This window comes from Hyla sarda, chromosome 2 (assembly GCF_029499605.1).
Source record: "Hyla sarda isolate aHylSar1 chromosome 2, aHylSar1.hap1, whole genome shotgun sequence".
NCBI lineage: Eukaryota > Metazoa > Chordata > Amphibia > Anura > Hylidae > Hyla > Hyla sarda.
Window position 1 is genome coordinate 218,905,423 of NC_079190.1, and position 16,936 is coordinate 218,922,358.

At 43.5% G+C, this 16,936-nt stretch overlaps 1 protein-coding gene across 2 annotated transcripts in view; it reads right to left on the reverse strand.

The window, feature by feature from the left end:
* ATP2A3 (ATPase sarcoplasmic/endoplasmic reticulum Ca2+ transporting 3) overlaps window positions 1-16,936 on the reverse strand; it is a 269,997-nt gene that overhangs the window by 63,321 nt on the left and 189,740 nt on the right. For both annotated transcript variants that reach the window (XM_056556395.1, XM_056556396.1), the window contains exons 11-14: window positions 14,866-14,997; window positions 14,537-14,662; window positions 958-1,176; window positions 534-869 (exon numbers count right to left, since the gene is read on the reverse strand). In XM_056556395.1, coding sequence (XP_056412370.1) covers window positions 534-869; window positions 958-1,176; window positions 14,537-14,662; window positions 14,866-14,997 — 813 coding nt within the window. The remainder of the gene's footprint in view (window positions 1-533; window positions 870-957; window positions 1,177-14,536; window positions 14,663-14,865; window positions 14,998-16,936) is intronic.

The window sequence follows — 16,936 nt, forward strand, 5'->3', positions numbered from 1 at the left end:
AGTATAGGGGAGAAGATGTGTGATTACGACTGGGTTGGCACCCACGAACTCCGCTCTGTGCCGGACCACAGCCCTTATGCCTCCATCATTCATGTCTATAGGAGGGGGCGTGACGGCTGCGTACTTCTGCTCCACAGCTGTCACGGCCCCTCCCATAGAAATTAATGGAAGGGGCGTGACGGCTGTGGTGGAGTCATGAACACAGAAGATCCCAAACCAGCATTTTGAACATAAATGTAGGTGGCCCTGAGATCGCGGGGGTCCGGCAGCTATCCTCTGGATAGGTGATAAGATTTCTAGGGGCGGAGTGCCCCTTTAAAGTCAGAAAATAATATCTACATCTGTTATGGACAAAATTTGCACATTTGTCATTTTCTTGCAGAGAAAAGTATCACCTTTTTGCACACAAATACGATGTGTGCCATGAGTTGGGACTTTTTTTTTCAGGAACTGAAGCAAACTAATTGATAAATGTAGGCCTTAAAATGTTTTTGTTTATTCTATTTAACTTTTTAATACATAACATATCTTACCATAGCAGTGATTTCATTCAATGACTGCAAATATTCTACAATTTTAGACTTGTGTGCTGGTTCCACACGGGCAAAACACCGAGCGATACGGCAAGCATCCCTCTGTTTCTCTAATGGGAGGTCATCAAACTCCCTGCCGGTATAAGCCTTGTCTGTTATGTCCTCTGAGTCTGAGAAAATTCCAATCTTTCGGCAGATAGCCACTGCTGTGCCTTTGTTGTCACCAGTTATCATTATTACTTTAATTCCAGCTTTTTTACACATCTGAATTGAAGTAGTTACTTCTTTACGAGGAGGATCAAGCATGCCAACACACCCAACAAATGTCAAATTTGTCTATAAAAACAAAATAGAATTAGTGATAATTTATCATTAACACTAATTAAAAGCAAAAAAAAAAAAATGTATATTCTAAAACCCCTACCTCGTAATTGATAAATTTGTTAGAATCTTCTAGTTGCATGTCTTCCAACTTCGGTGGCACATCCCGTGTAGCCAGAGCAAGACAGCGTAAGGTGTCCATACCAGTACCCCAGTCTCGAATCTTGGACATTATCTTCTCTCTAGCAGATGGGGTCAAAGGAAGCTTCGTAGAACCCACACGTACGTAATTACAGCGCTCTATTACACTTTCAGGAGCACCCTAAAAATAAATTAATATCTTTATCAAGCAAGTTATACCTGGAAATAAAAAATACCCCCCTTTGTTCAGCAATTCTTTTTTATTTTTTTAAATTTTAAACCTTAACTGCTACTGGATCTTTTACTGCCTGCCTTCTGGAGTTGATTCATGACTTTGGCTAAATTAACTTTTACAATAACTGCTATAAGAATCCACTGTGTGAACAGAACAAAGCTGCAAAGTTATTTCTACATGGATTGCATAACAAAACACCCATAACTATATACTTACAGGATAAGATATGGTTTATAACAATGGTTTATAATACTTATTCTGGGGAAAATATATCAATCATGGGTAAACAAGGCTACTTAATTCTACACTAGATGGTGGTATAGCACCACTTTATACACAAATTCACGTCAGAGTGTGTACCAGTGTTTCTGAAATGCAAGTAAACAAAAAGGTACCACTTATTATAGGATATGAATATTGAATATTTTGTACAAAACAGATTTTATTAGACTGGCAAAATTCACAGCTCATCACCTAGCTCTCATATTAGTGGTCAATAATGTATCGCTATTTCAGATCATATGTTTAGTTTGGATACAGATGTGACTTTAATACCCCTTTAATGACGCAGCAATTTTTCATTTTTTGCGTTTTCATATTTTCCTCCTTGCCTTTTAAAGGGATTAACCTGTCTTGTACCGCTTTTTATTGCTTTTATTGGTTTTATCCTCATGCAATAAAATCCACAAGCTTTTACTTCACTCCACTCTGGACCTGGTTTATTATACCTTTCAACGGAACTAGCAGCGCCATTTGGAGGTTCTTTTGCTCTTCCACTATTATCCACTTATATATTTGGGGCTCCTTATCCTGACCAGGCCATGCAAGGGGCACCATCCCTCTCTGGGACGCCCTCTCCCTTCTTCCTCTGACCGCTCTGTCACCCTGGCGGACCTGCTTTCCCTAGTGGCCTCACTCCCTACGAAGGACGATCTTTCCTCTTAAGCTAAACAGGTTGCAGAGTGTAAGGATGAGTTTGTTTCTTCGCCAAGAAGTCTCCGTCTTGTCTTCCAGGGTAGAAGCAGTGGAGGCTGCGCAAGAATCCTCTTCTTCTATCCATGCTCTGCAGGAGATGGTGCGACAACATAGTGATCAGCTCTTCACTCTACGACAACATCTTGACGATGTTGAGAACTGTAACAGATGAAACAATATTCGATTGCGTTGTCTGCCTGAGGTGGTTGGTCCAGATGAGTTGTATCCTACTCTATTGTCCATCTTCAATAATCTCCTGGAACGTGCTCCTGATGCTTACATTGAATTGGACAGGGCGCACAGAGCTCTTCGGCCTCCCAATCCTGATGACCAGCACCCCCTGGGATGCGATCTGTCGGGTACACTTCTAGGACATCCTCAATTCAGCACAAGCCCGCCAGCACATTTTCTACAGGGATGTCCAAGTTCAACTGTTCCTGGACTTATCCCGACACACCTTGACTCAAAGAGCTGCACTCAAACCCATCCTTGAAGTCCTACGGTAACATGATCTCCCCTACCGCTGGGGCTTCCCATTTGCCCTCTCAGTCCGCAAGAGTGGAAAGACTTTCACTGTAGGCTCTCCTGAGGACTTATCTGGATTCATGCGGGACTTGGACTTATACTCTATTCCCATCCCTGATTGGCCCCAACTGTCCTTGGGAGCCGCTAAATGGCCTCTCCTACGGTCCCCTCAACAGTCCACCAAATTGCCTGGTCCTAACCTGCCTCTCAGAAGTGGCCATCATCATCGACTGGTCACCCGCTGGGAATCAGTGCCTTCTGGGTTCCAAGATGGTCCTCCAATAGCCACTTGATATTCTAACTGACGTTACTTTCATTTTTATGTTCCCCTATGTTTTCTCTGTAATAGGATGGCCTTTTGAAGATGGGACACTCTACCTGCTGCCATGGTTTCTTCATGGTTTGTGCCCCTGGTTGCTTCCCCCTCCCCTCTCTTTTTTTCTCTTTTCTTCCCCCTTCTGCCTGATCTTTTCCCCCGTCCCTTCCCTTTTTCCCCTTCTCCCCTTCCCTATCTCTCCCTTTTCCCACTACTCCCCTTACTCTCCCCCCTCTTCCCCAACCCCCCCTTTTTTATTTATTCTCTTTTTCCGAGCTGGTACTTAACGCATCAGGACGTACATTTATTTCCTATACATAACCGCGAGCATTGGAGCGATGCTTTGGTCTTGCGCGGCAGGTCGGTAATGGCCGACATCCGCCATCGCGAGGATGTCCCCCATTAACCCCTCAGATGCTGTGATCAATACAGATTGGCGATCCGATCATCCAGAACGGCAGATGGAGGTCCCCTCACCTGCCTTCCATGGGTCTTCTGCTCTGGTCTGAGATTGAGCAGACCAGAGCAGAAGATGACCGATAACACTGATCAGTGCTTTGTCCTATGCATAGCACTGAACAGTATTAGCAATCGAATGAGTGCTATAAATAGTCCCCTATGGGGACTATTAAAGTGTAAAAATAAAAGTAAAAGTAAAAAAAAATTTTAAAAACCCCTCACCTTATAAAAACGTAAATTGTCCCATTTTCCCTATTTCATCCCCAAAAAGTGTAAAAAAAAAAATAATTTTATATACATATTTGGTATCTCCACGTGCGTAAATATCCAAACTATTAAAATATAATGTTAATGATACCGTAAGGTGAACGGCGTTAACGTAACAAAAAAAAAAAGCCATAATTGCTGCTTTTTTTTATAACATTTTATTCCCAAAAAAATTGATAAAAAAAGGTATTAAAAGTTTTATATAAGCAAATATGGTATCAATAAAAAAGTACAGATAACGGCACAAAAAATTAGCCCTCATACCGCCGTTTATATGGAAAAATGATAAAGTTATAGGTCTTCAAAATAGGGGGATTTTAAACGTACTCATTTGGTTAAAAAGTTTGTGATTTTTTTTAAGCGCAATAGTAATAGAAAAGTATGTTATCATGGGTATCATTTTAAACGTATTGACCCAAAGAATAAAGAACACGTCATTTTTACCGTAAATTGTACGGCGTGAAAACAAAACCTTCCAAAATTGGCAAAATTGCGGTTTTCTTTTTTATTTCCCAGCACAAATAGTATTTTTTTTGGTTGCGCCATACATTTTATGGTAAAGTGAGTGATGCCATTACAACGGACAGCTGGTCACGCAAAAAACAAGCCCTCATACTAGTGACTACCTCTGATTTTTTGAAGGCGAGGAGGAAAAAACGAAAACTTAAAAATAAAATTGTCTGAGTCCTTAGGACCAAAATGGGCTGAGTCCTTAAGGGGTTAAGCGGGTTAAATGCTCCCTCGCTCAGCTTCAGCTCTGTGACCCTTGGCGCCTACAACATCCCTCAGATAGGGATTATAGCTTCTTCTCTTCTCCACGAGTTCCACAGTCGCCTGGACTATGTTCTAGTTCAGCATAGCGCCCTCTCCTGGCTGTCTACCACTACCATAGGAAACATTCTCTGGTCGGATCATGCCCCGGTTTTCTGTTCCCTCCAGCCTCCATTCTCAGCTAAATTTGCTTGGTCGAGGAGGTTGAACGAGTCCCTCCTTTTGAACACGGTTTGCATGGCTGATCGTACCAGAACTGCTTCTGATTTTTTCTCTGATCATGCGTCAGACCCTACCGCTCCATGTGTTCAATGGGAGGCGCTTAAGTGTGTCCTCCGGGGAATTCTTATCAGACATGGCTCTAGATTAAAACGTGAGAAAGCTCACATCCTTAGTCAAGCCCTGGCCAGGGTCTCTTCACTTGAACTGGCACACAAGCGTTCGCTCTCGCAGCCTGTTCTGCATGATTTGAAATTAGCTCGCCTGGAGGTGAAATTACTCTTGGAAGCCTCTTGGGGTCGTTGGCTTCAATTAGCATTTTATGACTATGGGAACAAGAGCGGACGTATGCTTGCCAGGGCATTGAAGAGTAGGGTGGCCCAGAACCATATTCCCACTATTTGGTCTCCCTCAGCGGTTATGGTACACACCACGGAAGACCTCATGCCCACCTTTCATTCCTTCTTCTCTGATCTGTACCATCTCCCACCACCTCCATTCCCCCCCCCCTTGCCCGCCCTCACCTTTCCCAACCGTTCCGACTGATGAGAGGGAGGCGCTGGACGCCCTCTTCTCCTCTGATGAGTTATCCCTAGTCATCCAGAATCTTCAGGGAGGGCCCAGGCCCGGATGGTTTCACTGCAAAGTTTTATAAGTCTTTATCGGATTCCTTTTCTCCCGTTTGAGGGCTTTTAACTCTATTTCTCCTTACTTCCCCTTGCCCCCAACCGCTACGATGGCTCATGTGGTTGTTCTGCCTAACCCCATTCCTGTGGTAGTTATAGACCCATATCCCTGCTGAACGTGGACCTAAAAATTTACTCTAAATTGCTGGACAACAGGTTGAATGTTCTCCTTGACACTCTAATACGTCCCGATCAGGTGGGGGTTTGTGCCGGGGAGGGAAGCGAGAGACGATACGATTAAAACAGTTGATATCATGCATTATGCACAGCCTCCTAAGCTGCCCATGATGATCCTTTCCCTAGATGCTGAAAAGGCTGTTGACCATATCTCCTGGTCCTCCCTGGCACAGACCTTGCAGCATGTTGGTCTCGGTCCTAACTTCACCACCAAAATTCTAGCCTTGTATCACACTCCTACAGCCCATCTAAAAATGAATGGTTCCCTCTCCGCCCCATTTTCTATCTATAGCAGCACCAGGCAGGGTTGCCCCTTCTCCACTCTCCTGTACATCCTGGTGATGGAGCACCTCCTCGCTAATATCAGAGCAGACCATGATATCCACGGTGTGGCTATAAGGGACTGTGGGGGAGATGTATCAATGTTGTTGTTGGTAGACGTTTTTTGTAGATCATTTTGGTTGGTCTAAATTTGGAGCAATTTCTCCAAATTTATCAAACTTGTGCAAGCCCCATGATAAATTTCGTGCAATGGTCTAAATCTCCACATAGTTCTATTTGTAGACCTGTTCTACACCTCACAGGAAAAGTGGTGTATCCTGGACGCTGGGCTTTTGTTCTATTGTTTTTCAGGATTCCACTGAGGTTTTTTTTTGTCCACCAGCAAAAACGCCTGAAAAAAGGTCCTAGCTTTTCCTGCATTTTGGTAATTTTTCTTGGGGGAGATTTATCAAAAACTGTACAGAGGAAGAGTAGTGCAGTTGCCCATGGCAACCAATCAGATTGCTTCTTTAAAAAAAATGAAAGGAGCAATCTGATAGGTTGCTATGGGCAACTGCACCGCTCTTCCTCTACATAGGTTTTGATTAATCTCCCCCCTTGTGTTTTTTCTTGCATTTTTGCTGGTGTGCGGAAACAAACATTTTTGTACCCTGTGTGCTTTTTTTTCACTGCAGGTACTACTCCATGGGTCGGATGCAGAGCGCCCGCCCCACGGAGTGTAAGGAGGTAAGGAGTGATGTATAGCATATACATATTCAGGGTGCAGAGTATCACTACTTACCTCCGCCCTCTGTATAGTATACAGGGGGCATAGTGTATCCATGTATACTATACAGGAGCCCAGCAAGGAAAGAGTTAACCCACACTGCAGTTCTGAGTGAAATCTTTGTGCGCTTTCCTGTATATACAGCCATCTATAGATGACTGTATATACAGGATACAGTAGGCAGGAAAGAACAATTGGAGGCTCCTTGTTACACACTGCAGTATGGGCGCACTCCCCAGGTGAGATCGCAAATGATGTCCTAAACTTTTTTTTTTCTCATTTCGGATACGTGAATGGGGAGGACTACGTCAGATTCAGTGTATTGCGATGATGACCAGCTTTTTTTTAATGTCAATAAAAGGTTTAATGAGGGCTGTGTGGGGAGTGTTTTTATTTTTAAATACATTTTTTTTCAATGTTTCGTGTTTTTTTTTATTGAATTTTTCAGGCTTAGTAGTGGAAGCTGTCTTGTAGACGGAATCTATTACTAAGCCGGGCTTAGCGTTAGCCACAAAAACAGCTAGCGCTAACCCCCAATTATTACCCCGTTACCCACCGCCACAGGGTTGCCGGGAAGAGCCAGTACCAAAGGGCCTGGAGTGTCAAAAATAGTGCTCCTGGCTGGGGTTATTTAGGTTGGGGAGAGCCAGTAACAATGGTCCTCGCCCACCCTGGTAACATCAGACTGTTGCTGATTGGTGGTATCTGACTGACACTGAAAATATGGGGAACCACACACTTTTTTTATTACAAAAAAAAAACAACAACACATAGGGTTCCCCATATTTTCAGTGTCAGTCAGACACCAACCAATCAGCAACAGCCTGACATTACCAGGATAGGCGAGGACCATTGTTACTGGCCCTACCCAGCCTAAATAACTACAGCCTGTTACCGCCTAGGCCAAGGAGCGCTATTTTTGATGCTCTGGGCCTGTTGGTACTGGCTATTCCCGGAACCCCTGTGGCAGTGAGTACCGGGGTAATAATTGAGGGTTAGCGCTAGCTGTTTTTGGGGCTAACGCTAAGCCCAGCTTAGTAATAGATTCCGTCTACAAGACGGCTTCCACTACTAAGCCTGAAATTTCAATTATAAAAAACACAATACATGAAATAAAAAATGTATTTAAAAAACACTCCCCCACAGCCCTCGTTAACCCTTTTATTGACATTAAAAAATGCTAGTCATCATCACACTCCACCGAATCTCAGGTAGTCCTCTGCATTCACTTATCTGAAATGACAAGAAAATAAAAACACGAAAAATGGGTCAGTACATTTTTGGCGCTCTCCCCTGGGGAGAGCGCACATCATGCAGTGTGTTCCTAAAGAGGGAGCCTCCAATTGTTGCTAAACTACAACTCCCATCATGGGGGCTGTAGGTAAACAACAGCTGGAGTCTCCCTGTTTGGGAACACACTGCCAAAAAGGCTCTGTTCCCATTATGCAAAACACATAATGAGAACAGAGCCATACTTACCTTCCTGGCTTCAGGCCTGGACTGTGAAGCTTCGCCCCCTAATGATGTCATCACTAGGGGGCAGGGGCGGAGAAGTTGCAAGGGGTCTCAAGAGTGAGACCCCTGAGATCCGTCAGTCTGCCCTTGGACTACTACTCCCATCATGGGAAATTTTGTGTCCCATGATGGGAGTAATTGTAGTACCGCAGTGCTGAGGGATGGCTCTTACACATCCCCCAGCTGTGAAACTGTATTGTGACTGTTAGGACTACTACTCCTATCATTGACAGACTGTCCATGATGGGAGTTGTAGTCCTTGGGCTGAAGGACAGATCGCAGCAGGTCATTCTTCAGAGACCCGCTGCGATCTGCATTTATTAACTTAAAAAGCCGGTGGCAACACTGCACTCCCCGCCGCCTCCTGTATACAGATGTCATGATTCATAATCCCCGCCGCCGGGAAACCGGAGCTCTGATTGGTGAAAAGCTATTCACCACTATACACCAATCAGAGCTCCTGTCTTCTGGCGGGGATTATGAATTGTGACAGGTCTATACAGGGGAGCGAGTGGAGCCGCTTCTACAGTATATAATTGTTATGTGTATTTCCCCACCATAGACTAATAGTGACCCCCTGTAAAGTGAGGCTGGGACCGCTGTGTGATTGACAGGTCCCCAGCGCAAGTGTCCGGCCCCACTGACCTTTACATGTTATAAATCTTTATGATACACACTGCCCATCCTCCTCTTCATCCTTCTGATGCCGGAGACGCGCGGCTTCTGTTTCACTATAGACAGAGCGCCCCCTGCCGTTGTCTGACCCCAGCCCTGTGCAGTGTGGAGGCAGGGAGGGGGCGCTCTGACTATAGTGAAAGCAGAAGCCGCTGGTCTCCGGCATCAGAAGAATGAAGAGGAGAACGGGCAGTGTGTATCATGAAGATTTACAACATGTAAAGGTCAGTGGGGCCGGACACTTGCGCTGGGGACCTGTCAATCACACAGCGGTCCCAGCGCTCACTATAGAAGGGGTCAGTATTAGTCTGTGGGGAGTACAGTACACATAACAATTATATACTGTAGAAGCGGCTCCACTCGCTCCCCTGTATAGACCTGTCACAATTCATAATCCCTGCCAGAAGACAGGAGCTCTGATTGGTATATAGTGGTGAATAGCTTTCCACCAATCAGAGCTCCTGTCTCCCGGCGGCGGGGATTATGAATCGTGACATCTGCATACAGGAGCCGACGGCAGCGCAGTGGAGCCGCATGTACCGCCGGCTTTTTAAGTTAATAAATGCAGATTGCAGCGGGTCTCTGGAGAATGACCTGCTGCGATCTGTCCTTCAGCCCCAGGACTACAACTCCCATCATGGACAGAGTCTGTCCATGATGGGAGTAGTAGTCCTAACAGTCACAATAGAGTCCCGCAGACAGGGGATGTGCGTCTCTCAGCGCTGCGGTACTACAACTACTCCCATTATGGGACAGATTCTGTCCCATGATGGGAGTAGTTGTAGTACTGCAGTGCTGAGAGACGGCTCCTGCATCCCCCACCTGCATCTTCCACCGTCTGCCATTTTCTACGAGTCCTTGCTAGCACTCTTAGGTTTAGACAACTTTTCTTGCAAAAAAAGCGCAATTGCGCAAAAAAAAAACATCTACTTTTTTTTGCGCAATTGATAAATACCAGTCCACTGGATTAGTTGGTGTACGGTAGACCAAACTGGTGACAACTTTAGAAAACTGTCCATCAAAAAAAACGCAGCTCTATGCAAAAAAAGCGCATAGACGTGTAGACGTGAAAAATGGTCTAAATGCAATGATACATCTCCCCCTGTATGTATAAATGCTCTGCTTTTGCAGATTACCTTTTTGTCTATATCACTGATCCGTTGGTGCCTCTTCCTTGCCTGATGTCTCATTTGGCTGAATTTAGGGCTTGGTCGACTTCAAAATTAACTTTCAAAATCGGAAGCGCTTTCTCCTTACCCGGATGTACAGTGCCCTCCCTGCAATCTGCCTTGTGGGGGTATCACATATTTGGGAATGTTAATTCCATCTGACCTCTCCCATTTATTTTCCCTTAATTTCTCCATCCTATTGGCGCGTTTCCGGACGGACTTAGAGTCCTCGAATCACAAAGATTTCCCATGGTTTGGTCGGATTAGTATTATCAAAATGACCCTGATGCCTCGCTTGCTCTATTTACTGTAGACCATTCCCATCCACATCCCTCTGTACTGGAAATAATTGCAGGCCTGCTTTGGCTCCATTGTGTGGGCCTCTGCTCGCCCTAACCGGCATACCCTGACGCGCCCTAAAATGATGGCCGGAGTAGGCCTCCCTGATGGCCGCCTGTATTATCTAGCCTGCGCTCATGCACGCATCCTGGACTTACTCCATAAGAGTACATCTAAATTATGGGTGCACCTGGCGCTGGATATCTGTCCCAAAGCTCTTTCCACTTTGCCGTGGACTTGGTTCCCCTCTTCCCAACACAGTTTCCCCACATCTTACGCAACTCACCACACCTTGGCAGCATTGTACAGCACGGGAGCCTTATTGATCAGGAGGGTCCCATGCTCCCTATGACGGATAATCCTCAATTCACTCCTGGGTCTTCCTCCTATGGTAGTTCTCTTGGGGCTTCATTGTCCACCTCCCTCCGTTTTCACCATGTTCTAGCTGGAGGTGAGCTCTAGTCCCTAGATGCCTTGCTGGGTGATCGTCCGCCGTTTAGGCGTGCTCCCTTTGCCTATCTCCAGCTACAACATTTTTACTCTAGTCCGTTCAGCTCTACATCGCACTATGACACCCTTTGAACGCTTATGCTTGGTCTCCTCATACCCTCTTCACTCCATCTCTGTAATTTATGGTTTGCTACTGTCTCCCAAAATGGAACCACTCCCGTCTTTTTGCCGAGCGTGGGAGTCCAAGTAAGGCATATCTTTCCCTCCTGATCAATGGTCCAGGTGTTTCTTCCTGACCCACAAAGCGGTGATTGGCACAAAATCTCAGGAGACGAGTTTAAAAATTTTGTCCAGATAGCACAGAGTGCCGTCGCTGCTTCACCAATGGTACCCTTTGGTGCCAGGCTCTTGCTGGCGATGTGGACGTGACGAGGGTACAATGACACATATCTGGTGGGGATGCCCCAAACTGGAACCTTTCTGGTATTTGGTTCTTCAGGTTATTCAGGATGTCACGGGGGTCCGAGTTCCACCTAGCACTGAGGCCACCCTGCTCTACATGTTTCCCGTGGCGCAAGCAAAATTCAAAACATTTTGCCCGTCATCTTCTTCTGGCAGCCAAAACTATTATTCCTTGAAAATGTAAATGCCCTGATCCTCCCTCTCTCGAGGAGTGGTTTTCGGAAGTTGTTCAGATCAAACATATGGAAGAACTTTTGGCAGTCCATCCCGCTGATGTGTCTAGGTTTGGCGCTACCTGGCTTCCATGGTCGGCATATTGCTCCTCTCCAGCATATAGGCTTTTGCGCTGAGGTCCCTTTCTCTTGCGTTCCTGGTATAACAAGATTTGTCCTCTCTTCCCGTAAATGCTCACCTTGAGGTGGGGCTCCTGTCAGTACACGCCTAGGCTGTAATACGTCTCCTTGACTTCTTTTGCGTGGTTTCTTTTTCTTTCTTGGTATTACTCTGTCTTGTCTTAGTTTCTCCCTCTTACATGTATTTGTTCTACCCTGCCTTGAGTCACATATTTCTCACTTAGGGCTGACTTCGCTCATTAACCCTCTCCTGTCCCACTGTATGGCCCATCCTAGTTCTTGCCTTGCCTGTTTCTCTTTTCTATAGCCTCTCCATCCACGGCCAAGTACTGTAGCTTATCCATTACGTTCAGTCTGGTTATTTCCCTGAGTTTATGTTGGTTACTGCATATTCCATTTTGTCTTTATACTGTTAATTACCCATTTTATATCTAGGCCTTGCAAGGCCGTCTCTGTTCTCGCAATGATTGCTTATTTATGTCTCTGTATTTTATGGGTCTGTTCAATAAACCTCTTTTGAATTTAAAAAAGAAAAAAAAAAAAAAAACACAAACAACAACGGCGCCCGATGGACCCCATAATAGTACATGGGAGCTGTCAGGAACAGTTGTTGCCCGATGTGCCCAGTCCGGATTAACGGCTGTTAAAGGAACAAAAAATAAATAAATAAATTTAAAAAAATTTAAGTGCCTGATGGATGATCACCGACTGGGCACAATGGCAGTGTGAAAGTAACCTTAGACAGACTTTTGCTATTTAACCAACACAACATGCATAGTACTTAGGGGAGATTTCTGAAAACCTGTGGTGCAGTTGCCCATAGCAACAAATCAGATCGCTTCTTTCATTTATGAAAAGGCCTGTCAAAAATGAAAGAAGCAATCTCACGGGTTGCTTTGGGCAATTGCATCACTCTTCCTCTGCACAGGTTTTGATAAATCTTCCCCATAGTATTTACAACTGTTAGATGCAAAATTATTCTTGCAAAAGTATGTGCAAATCTAGAGATGGAAATGTTTGTCCATTATCTTGGCAAAAAAGCTGAATCAGATAGAATGGAGACCATATGTATAGCAATTTTTATGTCTTGCCATAGATTCGCAATTGGATTAAAGTCTGGGCTTTGGCCCATTTTATGACATTAACATGTTTTGATCTAAACAATTACATTGTAGCTCTGGCTGTATATATAGGGTCATTGTTGTGCTGAAAGATGAAACCCCACCCCAGTCTTAATCTTTTGCAGACTGCATCAGATTTTTTTCAAGGGATGCCATCCATCTTTTTATTAATTCTGACCTGTTTCCCTGTATCTGCTGAACAGATGCATCCCCACAGCATATTGCTACCAATACCATGTTTCACTGTGGTGATGGTGTGCTCAGGGTGATTGTCAGTGTTGGATTTCTGGATTTATCAAAACCTGTGCAAAGGAATAGTTATCTAGAAACCAATTAGCTCGCTTCTTCCATTATTAACAAGGCTATGGGCAACTTTTCCTCTGGACAGGTTTTAATAAATCTCCCCCATAGTCTTTTCCACAGAGGCCAAAATGTTTAATTTTGGTCTCATCTGACGAGAGCATGCGATTTATTGTGGCTCACTTACATGAAGTAGTGGAATTAGCTCTCCAAAATGCTTTGTAAAAGGAAAACAATAAAAGCTTAAGTTTGGAAAGTAATATCTGAGGATTTCCATGCAGTAGAGGGATTTTTAGAGCAGAATCCAGGGATTTTCTTCTCTCTTTTTGAATGCTACTTTCAACAATGGCTTTCTTCTTGACACTGTTCCATAAAGTACAGATCTGTGGAACAAATGTCCTTTGGACAGAATTTCCCCACGCCAGTTGTTGATCTTTGCTGCTCCTCCGGAGTCACAATGGGCCTATTAGTTGCGTTGCTGATTAATTTTATCCTTGCCTAGCTTGTCAGTTTGGGAGGACTGCCTTATCTTGGTAGGTTTGCAGTTGTGCCATATTCTTTCCATTTTCCGACAATGTATTTTAAGCTGCTGTATGAGATGTTCAAAGTTTGGGGTATTGTAATTCTCCACAACTCTATCCCTAAACTGTAGACAGGTGGACCCTATTTTATGAACTCCAGGGACCATTTAAATGTCCTTTTAGATGCTGCTTTGATATTGGTGATCTAAAAAGGTAAATAGGCAGCCCCAGCAATCGCTGAATGCCATCTATTATCAGCGGTCCCAAGCTAGTGAAAACAGCTGGTGGCTGCCAAGTATGGGAGAGAGTGAGAGAAAGGCAGCAAGTTGACAGGTACTCTCGCTCTAAGGTTAAGTTCAAATTACAGAATTTCCGAGTGGAATTCTAGTATGGCTGTCAATGGGATTCCACTGCAAAGCACATGACAAAATTTCAGTGGCTGAGCTTTCTTTCGTGGAAATTCCAAAATAATGATCTCCCTTTTACTGTCAGTTGTTTTTCTAAAATGTATTACATTTTTTTTTTTTTTACATACATGAAGCCGTTTGATTTTAACAATACATTGGAATACATCTGTCGTCTAATAAATTACTCGGTCATGGCCTATAAGGCAAGTACATATTACAGCCATGGGGACCTACAGTATATTACCTGGCTACCATTACCATGCAGTAACCCACAGCAATCTACTGAATTTGCCATGGGAAGATGTGGCCAGCTGGTTGTTTACCCTTTAGGTTTTCAGGTCATGTAAAATGTGGATGGCCTCTTAGAATCCTGCAAAAGCGAGATGTGCTGCATGTAAGTGGCTTTCTATTCTGGCTTATAGAGAAGGGCTCCCCTCTATGATGTCCATATGCCTTTATGTTTCACAACCCTTTCAAATAAAGATCACATTTGCATTTCTTATTATTCTCTATACACACACACACACAAAAAAAATTACAATCCATCTTACCTTAATAAACATCTTGCTGCCAGATGATGTGGCACCGGAACCAACAGGAGTGCAATATACAGACATAGACTTGCGATCACGTGAGAACTCCAAAGTACATTCTTTCTTCATAAGTTTCTTTATAACCTGATTTGGTATAAAAGAGTAAAATTCTTTGATACACATTATCCAGCTTCTTAAATAAATCCACACACAATCTAGGGAATTATTGCAATTGTTTATGATATCCATACAACCAATAGACCAATTACATCCATCACAGAAGTATGTTCACATCTAGTCCAACATATGTGAAATTAAACTATTATCACAGATGGATGCATACTCACAGAATTGCAGGCATTCGCTCGTTCCACCTTAGAAAGCTTGGACAAATCAGCATTAAATACATTCATCTTTTCCACCAGGCAGGTCAAGGCAGTCTCTGTTGCTTCTCCAACCTTTTCATATACTCCTTTGGACTGCAGAATGAATATAGTGTCAATAGATTAATTTCTTACTACAAAAGGATGCAGACATTTCAGATGGTCAAGATTCTTTAGGATGATACCTATTGTCAGTACCTATAGGTGAGTAGTACCAATGCTTGCTTTTTGGTTGCTCTTTAGCCCAGCCCCATTGGGGCAGAGTTGTAATATTGGTCTACGACTTAGTGTGCCTACAGGAAGCCCGCCTTCTGCCTCTTTATTGGTACAAATCTCCACAGGTTACCTCCTCTGCCCAGTTCTGCTTTCTAGGGCTAACCTAAATTTGGGGAATGGAAGGAGTATGACATTCCCTTTTGTATAACAAATAGCCAGTTGGAGTTAAATCAAAATTATTAAATTTCTTCCCTGACAAATACTATGGAACTGCTCTACTTATGTACTTTGTAGCAAATACACCACAGAATCAGAAACAAGACACAAAACTATAATATATCAAATAAGATATAGCTTTGGTATAGGAAAGTTGAGAATTGTTTGCTATGGACAAATAAGACTTATGATTGGTTGTTATGGGCAAAGTTTTTCTTTTAGACAGTTTTTATTATTATTTATGGCCCCAACAAGAGAACTGTCAAGTGAAATCCAATGCAGAGAATCTGCCAAAAGATGTTGGTTGTTCTAAGTCATCCCTGTGTAAAATTTGCAAGCATAAAAAAGGATTAGAAAGGGAAAACACAACAGTAGAAATCAAAGCATCAGGATAGAAACCTCAAGCAATATGCTTGAAAATGGACAGCAAAACAAAAGGTCGGAAATAGTAATTAAAGAGGTTGTCCAGCGAAAGAAACTGTAAATGGTGTCAAAAAGTATAATAAAGCAACTTACTAATAAAATGTTGTCCCTTCTACCCTCCTGTCAGCATTAGACAAGACCAGCGATGTAAATGAGGGAAGCGCTGTATTACTGCTCATTAGATTTCTGAGTCATTAGATAAGGCAGCAGGGCATCCTCCTTGATGGAAACTACTGTGACTGAACAGGCTCCCTGCTGCCTTATCCAAGGAAATAAATCAAATGAGCCATAATACCAGCTCCTAACTTCCCATCACTAGACAGCCTTATTCTGACAGGAGGGGGATGGGGCAGATTGCTTCTAGTGCTTGCAACGTGATGACAAAGGTTACAAGGGAGCACACGTAGCTGTGATATGGAAGATATCTGCACTATAGCTAATAGTATATAAGTAAGTCGCTTTATTTTACTTTTTGCTTCTTTCACTGGGAAATCACTTAAATGTTTGGGTTAGGACTGTAAAAATTTGGAAAAATGAAATTAGATTTACATAGAAAAAACAAAAAGGAGAAGAACTAGCCCCTAACAAAAGTTTACATTTTAGAGTCCGCTTGATGTAGAAGATTGTTTATCATCATTGAAGTCAATGACTTTTGTTGATTATTTCATCATTTTCTCCTCAGCATTGAGGGATTCTACATACACTGCTCAATAAAATAAAGGGAACACTAAGATAAATTCTAGATCTGAATGAATGAACTAATTGTATGAAATACTTTCGTCTTTACATAGTTGAATGTGCCGACAACAAAATCACACAAAAATTATCAATGGAAATCAAATGTATCAATCCACGGAGGTCTGGATATGGAGTCACACTCAAAATCAAAGTGGAAAACCACACTACAGGCTGATCCAACTTTGATGTAATGTCCTTAAAACAAGTCAATATGAGGCTCAGTAGTGGGTGTGGCCTTCACGTGCCCATATGACCTCCCTACAATGCCTGGGCATGCTCCTGATGAGGGTGGTGGATGGTCTCCTGAGGGATGTCCTCCCAGACTTGGACTAAAGTATCTGCCAACTCCTGGACCGTCTGTGGTGCAACGTGGCGTTCGTGGATGGAGCGAGACATGATGTCCCAGATGTGCTCAATTGGATTCCCGTCTGGGGAACGGGCG